The 12411-nt window shown below is 52.9% G+C and overlaps 1 protein-coding gene across 1 annotated transcript; it reads left to right on the top strand.

The window, feature by feature from the left end:
- The first annotated feature begins 7367 nt into the window (after nt 1-7367).
- On the top strand, nt 7368-7643 carry HRK (harakiri, BCL2 interacting protein). The gene has a single exon (XM_042910293.1). It carries the CDS (start codon nt 7368-7370, stop codon nt 7641-7643), a length of 276 nt encoding a protein of 91 aa, XP_042766227.1.
- The last annotated feature ends 4768 nt before the right edge of the window (nt 7644-12411 follow it).

The raw sequence follows: 12411 nt of genomic DNA, 5'->3' as shown, positions 1-12411 counted from the left end.
AAACTAGATATACAACTATCACATGACCCGATAATTGGATTCCTGGGCATTTATCCCAGGAAAATGAAAACTTATATTCACACAAACACCTGTACGTGAATGTTCATAGTAATTTTATTGCCCAGAGCCTCAAACTGGAAACAACCCAGATGTTCTTTGATGAGTGAATAATTTAAAAAATTACGGCACATCCATACCATGGAATCAGTAGCTTTACGATAACGATGGATACATGAACCTGCACAGGTGATTAAATTGTACAGAACTTATGTGCACACATATACAAACACACAAGTGCAAGTAAAATGGGAAATCTGAATAAGATCAGCGGATCACATCAATGTCCATATCCTGGCTATGGTATTATACTAGAATTTTGCCATATATCCTTACCTTTGGCGGATACTGGGCAAAGTGTAGAAGGGATTTGCCTATATTATTTCTATAATTGCACGTGAATCTATAATTATTCAATACACATTTCATTAAAAAAAGAAAAACAGACGGAAGACTGAATTTGGCCTGCAGGCCATAGGTTGCCAACCCCTGGTCTAAGGCAATGATGGCGAGGCAAAGACCTTAAGCGACCATCTGTTCTTCCCTTCCTTTTTAGTAACACAACTCATATATTAGCTAGGCACATGGCTGCCTAGCTAAAAGACTACAATTCCCAGCATCCCATGTAGCTAGATGTGGCCATGTGATTGTTATTCTGGTCAATAAAATGTATGTGAAAGTGTTAAGTGGTAATTCTGGGAATGTAGAAGTGTTGTGGGAATTCAAGGGGCCATTTTGGATCATGAGACAGTACACTATGCCTCCCAAGTCTCCAGGGAAGAATCTTTCCTTGCTTGTCTCCTAGCTTCTGGTGGTTTCCAGCATTCCTTGGTATTCCTTGATTTGTGCCAGCATCGCTCCACTCTCTGCCTCCATTTTTACATAGCCATTTCCCAAATTTCCATCTTTTTACAAGGAAGCCAGTCATTGGATTAGGACCTGCCCTAATTCCATACGACCTCATTTTAACTTGTTTACATTTGCAAAGAACCTGTCTTCCAAGAAGGTTGAATTCGCAGCTTCTAGATGGAGATGAATTTGTGAGAACTTGTGAAGACACTATTCAACCCGGTACACATGTGATATCTGGATCTGTGGCAGCCATCTTGCTGCCATGAGACAAATAAGCCCGAGGACTAAAACCAACATTCTAAGGGTGACGGAGCAGAAGTATAGGCATAGCCTGATCCTTAATGAAAACTTGCACTACAAACCCAACCCTGAGCTTGCCTTTCTCTGGATCAGGGGTCGACACACTTTTTCTATAAAGGGCCAGATAGATGGTAATATTTTAGACTTTGCAGGCCATACGATTTCTGTTACAACTATTTAACTCTGCTGTTATAGCACAAAAGCAGCCAGAAATAATGCATAAATGAACGAGCATGGTTGTGTTCAAATGAAATTATTACAGAAACAGGCAGTGAGCTGACTGGTCCACATTACCATAGTTTGCCAAGCCCTGCTCTGGACTTTTGTTAAGCAAAGAATAAAAATCCTTATGATTTAAGACTCTACCAGTCAGATTTTCTGTTACTTGCAGCAAATGCATACTGATATATCTAGAGCAGGGTTTCTCACGCTCAGCACTATTGACCTTTTAGGACAGATAAGTATTTGTTGTCTGTGCATTGTTGGATGTTAAGCAGCATCCCTAGCTTTTAGGCATTAGATCCTAGTAGCACACTTCAGTTTTTTTTTTTTTTAAGTTTATTTATTTATTTTGAGAGAGAGAGAGCGAGAGAGAGGAGCGCACACAAGCAGGGGAGGGGCAGGATCCCAAGCAGGCTCCGTGCCATCAGCGCAGAGCCCGATGCAGGGCTCGAACCCACAAACCTCGAGATCATGCCCTGAGCGGAAATCGAGAGTCAGACGCTTAACCGACTGAGCCACCCAGGCGCCCAATAGCACCCTTCGGTTTTGATAACCAAAATACGTCTCCAGACATTGCCAAATGTCTCCCGGGGGGCAAAATTGCTCTTAGTTGAGAAGCACTGATCTAGAAATAGTTAGAAATGGAATCACCTGGTCATAGGGCAGGTGCACGTTCAGCTCTTTCACGTTTGCCAAATTGTTCTCCAGCATTTATCCTCATTTACCCTCTCAACAGTGTAATTTCAAGTCTAGCAATTCACGTGTTTAAACTAAGCTCGGTTGCCTTCAATAAAGTGATTATTGCCTGAGCAAAGGACAATATGTCTGAATTTTCACAGCAGGAACGCTGCTTTAATCAACCCTATGTTTCGTGACTCCAGTAATCAAGGCATTAGGTTTTATTTAAGTGAGGTTTACCCTTTACACTTAAAGTATTGATGAGACTATAATTATGGGCTGGTTCGTTTTTTTTTTCTCCCCTGCTGTGGACATCCGTCGCTGTTCCCCTCTTTACTTACAACAAAAAGATCCTTAAGGGAGAGGTAGCAAATGAATCATTAGGAGATCCCTGGAGAAGGCGTTACCCCGTCTTTTCAGGTATCAGAGGGCGAAATAGTATAAATTTGAGAGATGATAGCTGTCCTGCTCTGGGTCTATTAAGTGGAGGGAACTTTCCTGGGAATAACTGTAATGTAATTGAATATTGGACTCACTGAAATCGGAATCCTCTTGTTTTCCCAATGGGTTTGGGTCAGGGTCCCAGTTCTTTTTCTTAAATGGATGCTTAATATTCCCGATAGAATAACAAGGACCATCACTAATACTTATTGAGTGCCAAACACTTTGCTAACCACTCACTAATTCTCTCTTTCAATCCTCGCAGCAACCCAATGAGGCAGACACTATGCTTATCCCTATTTTACAGATGGGAAAGTGGAGGCTCAAAGAGGTGAACAATATGCCCAAGGTAGCTAGCTATGGGATGGTGAGGCTAGGGTTCAAACTCGGATCTCTCTGGCTCAGAGCGTCAAGCCACTCTGCTGTAACTCTGACTTTGATTCAAGAACTCCGTTGTTCACCAAGCCGACTCCTGGCATCGAATCTGGCCCTGGCATTAATACATGGCTTCAGGAAACACAGCTGTTTGGAGGAGGCAACAGCTGTTCATTCATTTACCACTTCACCAAGCCACACGAATTAAAACACCATAAGGTAAGGCTCACTCAGTCTCAAACACCAGGATAGGTAATTATTGCTTTCATTAAAAAAATATATATACCCTTCCCCTTCCTGCTCAAAACACTTGAGTATTGATTTCTGTAGGAGGTGAGGGAATGATGTGGAGCAGGACATTTTCGTATGTTATCGATGATAATTCTATATCGTGTACGTTTGAGAGAGAGACAAATCAGGATGCTTATCATTCATTCATCCATTGAATCTCTCTTTCAGCGAATGTTTACTGAATACCTATTGTGTGCTAAGCCCAGCCCTCAGCACTGGGACACCGTAGGAAACCTTCATGGACAAGAAAAATCTGTCCTATTTCTTTAGGAGAGATAGCTGGCACATCCTTGCAACTGACGGGGAAAGGTTCCTCGGATTAAAGGGGCCAACTGGATTTCACGAAGCATTTCTCAAATCATCCCTAAAACCTCTCCTCCCTTAAACGTCTCCAACAGGACGAGGAAGAAGGGAGCGTGTACGCAGTCCTAGAACTCAGTCCTTTGCAAGAACCCGGGAACATGTGCGGCCACGGTCTGGTAAGTACCTGCTTCCACCTTCCCTTTTGGGACATTCTTTCCCTCTCGTGGTCTCTGTCTTCATTTGCTAGGGCCGCCACAACAAAGTGCTACACACTGGGTAGCTTAAACCACAGACATTTATTTTCTCAGATAATAATAAATCTCTCGAGGGGCTGGAAGGGGTGATTTCTCTTGAAGCCTCTCTCCTTGGCTTGCAGATGGCCACCCCTTTGCACCCCTGGTATCTCCCCATCTTTTTTAAGTTTATTTATTTATTTTGAGAGAGAGAGAGCACAAGCAGGGGAGGGGCAGAGAGAGAGAGAGAGACAGAGGAAAAGAGAGAATCCCAAGCTGCCTCGGCGCTGTTATTATGGAAATGGACCAGGGCTCGATCTCACGAACCGTGGGATCACGACCTGAGCTGAAATCAAGAGCTGGATGCTTAACCAACAGAGCCACCCAGGTGCCCCTCTCCCTCTTTTTATAAGGACACTAGTCATATTGGATTAGGGCCCCATCCTTATGACCTAATTTAACCTTAATTACCTCTTTAAAGACCTTGTCACCTAATAGAATCATTCTGAGGTCTTGAGGATTAGGGCTTTCACACAGGAATTTTGGGGAGACACAGTTCAGCCCATAATAGCCTCTCTCTCTCTCTCTCTCTCTCTCTCTCTCTCTCTTTCGTCCCAAGTGCCCAGTAGTGACATAATGCTAATGAGCACAGACAGCTATGTGACCTTGGAGAAGCTCTTTAAATACCCCGCCTCCATTTGTTCATCCAAAATACAGGACCCGTCCTATGACATACGGTTGTTAGAAGGGTTCAATGAGTCAACAGGTCTAAGGACTTAGAACAGCGCCTCGTACAAAGGAAGCACTATATAAGTGTTTAGTAAACATTAAAATTAAAAACTCATTTTTACTGAACTGTGAAGAGGGTGTTATTTACTCTCCCCAAGGCTTTGCTTTTTCTGGACAACACTTAACATCAGCGATGGAACAGCCAACTCACAATAGGGGAATCATGTATCATTGAGGGTGTGGGCCCTCCAACATTCTTCAAAGCACACTGTTTAGCTTACAAGATCTACTTTAGAATATTAGTAGTCAACATTTTTTCTTAAGTAGGCTTCATGCCCAGCGTGGAGTCCGACGTGGGGCTTGAACTCATGACCTGGAGGTCAAGACCTGAGCTGAGCAGGTCAAGGTCTTGAGCAAGGTCAAGACCTTGCTGAGCTGAGCTCAAGCAACTGAACCGCCCAGGCACCCCCAGTAGCCTGTATTTATTAGATGCGAACAATATGCCAGACACTATGCTCAGGGCATTACAGTACGGTCTTATTTAATTCTATAAGGTAGGTACTATTACTGTTGCCACTTTACAGATGGGGAAAACGGAGGCTCCGAAAAGCCTTATCTCAAGGCTAAGATCTCCAGTTGGCGCCAAACAACTCCAGCATGAACAAATCAGGGGCTGTCAGATGCGGAGTGCGCGGGTGTGTGTGACTTCTCTTTTCTCCCACTCTCCATCACCCTTCTCTTTTCCCTCTGTTGAGTGACACATCCCCACGGCCAAGGCTGCCCTCTCTTCGCTACAGAAAACATCCAAGCGGCTGGGACCCAACCCAGCGCCACCTCGCGAGCCTAGCATTTCGAGGGGCAGGCTTCCAAACAGGGTAATAATCGTCCCATTAAAATTAATGTCCATGAAGTGAGCCGTTAAAAGCGTGCAGATTACAAAGGGGGGGAGGGAATTGTTCAGTTTAAATCCAAAAGGCTTTTCAAATAGACACTGTATCTTCATTCTTGGAATGCTACACCGGGCGCTGGATCAGGTCCCCTCTGCACAGACTAGGGGGGATTAAGGAGGTGAGTCCCCAGAGAACGAGAAAGTGGTTCTGGCCAGGAGCAAAGGGAACCAAGGTTTATCCAGGGCCCACTGCATGCCAGGTGCTTGGCATACATTTCTCTCATTTAATCTCTGCCCCAGTCCTGGGAGGGAGGTATTATTATTCCCAGATTACAGGGGGCAGTATAAAACCATGGTTGAGCGCTTAGAGCCTGCAGCATGCCGGCCTAATTTAGATCCGGGTTCACTCTTCACCAACTCTGTGAACTTGGGCAAGAGGCCTTGACTCCCCGTGCCTCAGTTTCTCCATCTGCAAAGTAGGCCAGTAAGAGCACCCCTCCGACCCCAGAAGTGTTAGGGGATTTACTTTAGGCAGCCAGGCAGGGACCTTACCCCAGTAACCTGCACAGAAGGCGCTCAGAAGGTACATTTCGGCCCTTACTAAGTGTAGCAAAACGCACTGGGCGAGGGCAGCGCCCGCCAAGATCACACCGCGGAGCTGGGATCTGAGCCCCGACCACGCTGGAGGCCAAGGGGAAATCTCTCCTCGTGATAAATGCAGACCCAAACGTGTTCATGGTCTTGAGACTCTTTTCCAAAAGACCCAAGGACTTGGGCCTGGGCGACACTCTGCCCGAGGGAAGGAGAGACTCAAAGTTTTTTCATCAGGTTCCAGAGAGCCGGCTTGGAGACGCCTCTGGCGCCTCCAGTTTTCTGAATCCCAAAGTTATCCGAATCCCATTAAATTTAAGAAGGACTCATTATCTCCCCCCAAAATCCTGAGTGTCCCTCGCCCATCTGTATCTTCAGTAGCAGGGACAACTCCAGCCTCTCCAGTCTAAAGGCTCCTGAGCCCCTCCCCCTCGTCGGCCCCAGAGGGTCTGTGTCTCCACTGCCCATTAAATCGGGATCGCCGCTAGAAACTGGAGCCCCGGCAGGAAAACAATATTCACAAGGAAGCAGACAAAAATAAGTTACCTTCTAGAAAGCCCTTTGCGAGGGTCTTTTCGGGTGCGGTGCGTCGCGAATGCGCGCCTCTGCGCCCCTCCCAGGCTAAGGATCGACCCCTCTCACCCCACCACCCCCCCCCCCACCTCCATCAAGCGCTCTAGAGGCGGTGGGGGCGCTTAAGGGTCTGGCCGGGAAGCTCAGAGCGGGGTGGGGGCGTGTGTTGGGTGTATTCAAATCCGAAGCCTATAGGTGCCGAGTCAGACCTGAAAGTGGGCAAGTTGGGTCGCATCTGGCTCTCTCGGGAGATTTTGAATCAACCCACCTCCCCAAAACAAAACAATAGCCTCGGAATATTTTTGAATAATGCAGCCGAATTCGACACCAGCTCCATCCAAAACGGCAAACCAGCCTGCTTCCCTCGCCAAATCGGAACCGGAGCTTTATTCAGGAGAAAGGGAAGGAGAAGGCCTTCCCGCGCGCTCTCCGCCTCCGCGGGGCCCCACGCGACCCCCCAAGCCCGAGACCTCCCCGGCGGGGGCCTCGCCGCGTCCCCGCGCGCCGCGCTCCTCCTCTCCCAAACGCGCGCCCTCTCGCTGCCGGCGCCGCTAGGGTTAAAAGTTACCTCTCGGTTTCTTCTGCCTGCAGCCCCCCCCCCCCGGGGGCCGGATGATGTAACCCCCCTCCCCGCGCCCTCCCCGCCCCCCTCCACCATGTGACACTTTAATTAATAATAGCGCCGTCAGCACAACAAACGCACAACACAAGGAGAAACTTGGTGTCCAGGGGAGGCCCCCGGCGGCTGCAGCGCGGCGGAGGCAGGCGCAGAGGCCGGAGGGAGCGGAGGCGAGGGGCGGCCCGAGCGCGGGGAGGGAGAGAGGCGAGCGGTCATGTGCCCGTGCCCCCTGCACCGCGGCCGCGGCCCCCCGGCCGTGTGCGCCTGCAGCGCGGGCCGCCTGGGTCTGCGCTCGTCCGCCGCGCAGCTCACGGCCGCTCGGCTCAAGGCGCTCGGCGACGAGCTGCACCAGCGCACCATGTGGCGGCGCCGCGCGCGGAGCCGGAGGGCGCCGGCGCCCGGCGCGCTCCCCACCTACTGGCCCTGGCTGTGCGCGGCCGCGCAGGTGGCGGCGCTGGCGGCCTGGCTGCTCGGCAGGCGGAACTTGTAGGAACGCGGGGCTTCTTGGTGGGGCCGGAGCCGAGACCCAGCCGGAGAGAGCAACAGGTACGCGAGCGAGCGCCAGGGCGCGGTGGCTGGAGACTGGTCACGCAGGGCAGGCCGGGAGCGGGAGAGCGACAAGTTTGCTTTCTTCTCTTCCCATCCCTTTCTTCCTCTGCTCCCTTCTCGCGCCAGGATCGCCGCCCCCCTCGCCTCCAGCTCCCATCTCTCCTTCCAAGTGTCAGCTCAGCTATTCCCGTCCTCCTCTCTCGACTCCTTAAGCGCATCTTGCCACTCTCTCCAGTGGGATGGCTTTGGGAGGACTTTGCCCCCCCCCCCCCCCCCCGCCCCGTAATGCCCACCGGCGCCGCAAGTAAACACACAATGCAAGTAAAAAGCGTGCTTGCTAGGAGTGCGTAGTTGCAAGCTACGCCAAAGAATTCTAACCTATCGCGGGTTCAGGGCAGGTCTCCCGTCCTCTTCCAAGCCGTCTGCTGCTCCTAAGTCGCCACTGTCTCCAAACCCTCTTAAGTGGCACTTCCCTCGTTTCTGTTCCTCGTTCTCTGGCGCCGGGAGCGCCTCTCTGGACTGCCTCCCCCTCCAGGTTTCCGCTGGAGCTGTCTTTCCCCTGCGGCCCGCGCACTTTGCAGTTTTCCTCTGCTTTGCCAACTTTTTCACTCCTTCTGCAGCGAGGTGTCCCGTTGAAGGAACTGGGCCTCCGCTTCACCAGAACGTTGGAGCTGAGACGAAGCAGGAGGTGCCCCCAAAGTGGGCTGGGATCTGAGGCTGTTAGGGAAACTCCAAGGGGAAACCTTACTAGAAGAGCATTTATTGAGCTCCTTCTGGGTGCTAGGCCCTAAAATGTTTAGGGGGGGAATGTTTGAAAGCTTGCGGTATGCTAGGCACTGCGTGCTGGTGGGCGTGGGGAGTATCGAACGCCCAGTGTGTTCGCTACCAGTGGGAGAAAGGCACTGAGCATCTTCTGTGCCCTAGGCCCTTGGGGTTGGGGACTTACTGAGCACCAGCTGTGCGCCTAGGGGAGCAGCCGTGTAAGGGACTGTCTTCTCAGATTCTGGAACAGAGCAGAACTGCAGAGAATGGGGAAGGAGAGAAAATCAGCCCGAGCCCACCATAGGTGGGTCTAGGGCTGGAAGGTGAAGGTCGAAGCTGAGAAAGCCAGCTGCCCCGGGTGCCACGACCCCACAGATGCCGAGCGCTCGGCCCTGGCCGAGTCCTGGCCGAGCCCCGCCGTGCGCCGACACCCTGGGAAGCTGGCGCGGCGCCCGCGGAGAGAGGCGGCAGCCGGAGCGTGGGGGGTGACAGCGCCAGGGGAGCTGCGGGGGTGCGCAGGGTGTGAGCCGGGAGCGCGGGCGACAGATGTCGCGTGGGCCGGCGCAGCCCTGGCGCTGGCGAAGAGAGGTGCGTGCTTCGGGACGCTCTCTGCCCGGCCCCTGGAGGTCCCATCCGGGGCAGGTCGAATCCCAGGGGCAGGAGCCACCTTCTGGACGGGGCGCGTGGGATGGGGGTGGGGCAGAAAAAGGGAGTCGAGCGAGAGGCGCGAAGCCCAAAGCGTGGAATTTACGCAAGGGCAGACAGAAAGCGGAAGGAGAGGGAAATAAAAAGCGGGCGGCGAGACCAGGATAGAAAGATGAGGGAGCCGGAGAAAAAGAGAAACGGCTTGGAAAACAAATTGCAAGATAGTGGGGATGTGAATTAGAAGCAAGGTGCGAGCAAGAGGAACCCAGTCAGAGGACTGGGACGCGGCTTCCCACGGTCTTGGGGTCCAGGCGGGGCTGGGAGAGCGCTCCCTTCCCAGGACGGGGCGGTGCGGGCTGCTGAGCGCCCACCCCGGGGTGGGGGGCGGAGAACGGGCCGTGCGCGCGTCGGGGCTGGGGGTGCTCCCGGGGCCCGCGGTGGAGGCGGCCCCGGGAGGTGGCGGGAGACCTCCGAGAGGGCGCGCGGTGAGGACGGAGTGCGCCCCTGTGCGCCCAGGCCGGGAACAGGGGGCGGGGGTTGGAGCTGGGAGACCCGGGTCCACGCAGCTGGGGAGGGGGCCCGACGGGAGCTTCGCGGCGGCGGCAGATAGATAATTGCCGGTGTAGGATGTATTGCCCCCTCCTCCCTTCGCTTCTGCCCCAGAGTTCCGGGCCGCTTCTCGACTCCAGATCATCCCTGGGTTCTTCTTTCCCCTCCTGAGTCCCGCCCGGCCTCCCCGGCAGCCACACCCTCCCGAGTTCTCCCTCCTCGCCCGCCCTGACCCCAGAATGCCGTGGGCTTCCCCGCGGCGCCGCGCCTCCCTCCGTCGGGACACCAGCGCTCGTGTCCTGGGGTTCGCCAGGCGTGGGCTCCCGGCCTCCGTCCCCCTGTCCGAGGAACTCGCGTTCCCGGCCCCGCCGCCTACCAGCCTGCAGCTCGCTCGGGCCTTTCGTGCGCGTTTGGCTTACCTGGGGGGACACCCGTCTTTTCCAGGCCTCTCCGGCAAGTTGGGAAGAAGTGAAAGACGATCCATTGGAGAAAGACAATTTGTTGAGTTCTGTCTGTGGTCCTCTCGGCTCTTCCTACCCGAGAGGGAAAGTGGGAATGCTCACGGGATGGCTTAGGAATTTCAGGGAGGCCTGAGTCAGCCCTGTGGGGCAGGCCCTTCTTTTAGGCGCTAAGGGTGACCTTGGCAACGATTTCAACAAGCTTATTTTGAGCTGCTGCTGTGAGCGGGCGGTACTTTTCTCAGACGCCATCATTAAACAAACAAACAAACACCCCAGACTCAGTTTTCCCCATATGTAAAATGGGGACCATGATAGTCCTTGGTGGCAAAGGTGTTGTCAAGAGGGTAAAATGAATTCACCTACAGAGGGTTCTAGAACAGTGCCAGAGGCATGAGAAGTAGATATAAAGGTAAGCTGTCATGCTTATGATTGTGCATTTAATACCTTTCTTTCCCCAAAGAGACCACTTTCTATTGTTGGCAATTGCTGGCAATTCCCCACCATCCCTACATGCCCTCTTGGGGACTCAGAGCCAGATAGGCCATGATAGTACAACGGTAAAGAGCATGGGTTTAGGGACCGGATGGGACTGGACTGAAGTCCCGGCCCAGGAACTTGCGGCCCAGGAACTTGCCGGCACTGTGACCTTGGGCAAGAATCATAACCTTTCTGAGCCTTTATCTGTAAACCGGAGCTGTGGCTCTTCTAGAGTTGTTGAGGAGGCTGATGGGGGGAGCATCCATTTAAAGTACCCGAGGCAGCGCCTGGAACTTAGTTCACTCATCAGAGGCCGTTATGAAACGGGTCATGCCATTCTGATGATTTCAAAGGGGAAACTGAGGCAGAGAGGGTTCACTGAGTCCCAAAGGGTTGGTGGCAACATCAGAAATGGAATTGGGAGTTTCTGTCTCTGAGCACACAGTGCCCCGGCCTCAACCCCGCCCGGCCCAGATGACTTGGGGGTGCAGGGGAGAAGACGCTGGCAGAAAGCAGAGGGGGGTGAAGAGTCGTGAATTCCTGCGCTAGCCAGATTCCCTTTCTCTGAGAGCCTCAGGGGAGTCTCCTTGGAGGCTGAGGAGGCCAAGGGGAGATGGGTGTGATTGAAGCAGTCACTGCAAAAGGTTCCAGAGAGAACAAAAGATGCTTTCTGGTGAGCACTGGCTGGTGGAGGAGGGGAGGGAGGCAGAACTGTGCCCTGGGAGGGGGCAGGGAGGGAGAGAGAAAGCAGCTGGGGAGCCTGGCTGGGAGAAGGGGCCAAAGGTGGGCAGCCCCTTGCCTTGGGATGAAGAAGAAGGGGAGAAAGAGGACTCCGCAGGCCCAAGAGGCAACACGGTTGGGGACAAGGAAGATAATGGGCCAGCAGCAGCCTGCTTTAATGAATTAAAGCCTGGCCTGCCAGACGGGACGTGCTCACTGGTTCTTGGCAGGTACTTTGGGGACTAAGTGGTTAAACCTGGAGGCGCCTCCCTGCAGCCTCCCGCCCAGCCGCTGCACCCCTGCCAGGATTACTTCTAGAGCCTGAAAGCCTAGGCCAGGGGAGGGAGCAACCCATAGGGAAGGAGACAGCTGTTGGGGAGGTACCCCCCGGGAAGGGGCCAGATGTGCAGGACCTTGGCAGCCTTCCCACCACATGGTCCCTGTCTGGAGTCACCCGCTTGCCTAGGGACAGGCCAGGGCACAAGTGGCTGAGCTGTCGTGTAAAAACAGCCGTACCCCGGGATAATTAAATACACCCCCAGAGGTGGGCAGGGTGGATATGGCAGTTTCTGGCTTTTGACAGTCGGCTTTTCAGACCTACACTGGGGGTAGGGAGGGAGCAAAGCGGGGGCTTCTCTTTCCCCTCTGGTCATCCCCAGTGTGACGTGTGATAGGATTTCATGGGAACAATGGGATGCCCCACAGTCCATGACTTGCTTGTCACATAGTAGGCATACGATAGCTGTGTGATGAATAAATGAATCAACCCGAAACTATTCAAGGTAGGTATTCCCCAATTCAGCTGCTTTCACTTACTCAACAATTTGTTACTATGTACCTACTGTCTGAAGGGCGTGGTGGACACAGGGAGGACACGGACAAAGAAGTCCCGGCCCTTTAGGGGCAAGAGACAGATGATAAGTTAGATGACAGAAAGATTGTTGTGGTTATTATAGCTGTGTAACTACTCCAAAGCTCAGTGGCTTAAAACAATTGTCTGACTATGCTTATACATCCTGTGGGCTAGGGATTCGGATACGGCATAGCAGGGGCGACCAGCTCCAGGCTGGTTGGGGGCTGGAATCACGGTGGGCA

The sequence above is a fragment of the Panthera leo genome, chromosome D3 (assembly GCF_018350215.1).
Source record: "Panthera leo isolate Ple1 chromosome D3, P.leo_Ple1_pat1.1, whole genome shotgun sequence".
In the NCBI taxonomy this organism is placed as follows: Eukaryota; Metazoa; Chordata; class Mammalia; order Carnivora; family Felidae; genus Panthera; species Panthera leo.
This window is presented reverse-complemented; position numbering and strand designations above follow the sequence as displayed.

Excerpts from the sequence above, each read along its gene's own strand:
- HRK (XM_042910293.1), top strand. The coding sequence starts at position 7,368 with ATGTGCCCGTGCCCCCTGCACCGCGGCCGCGGCCCCCCGGCCGTGTGC.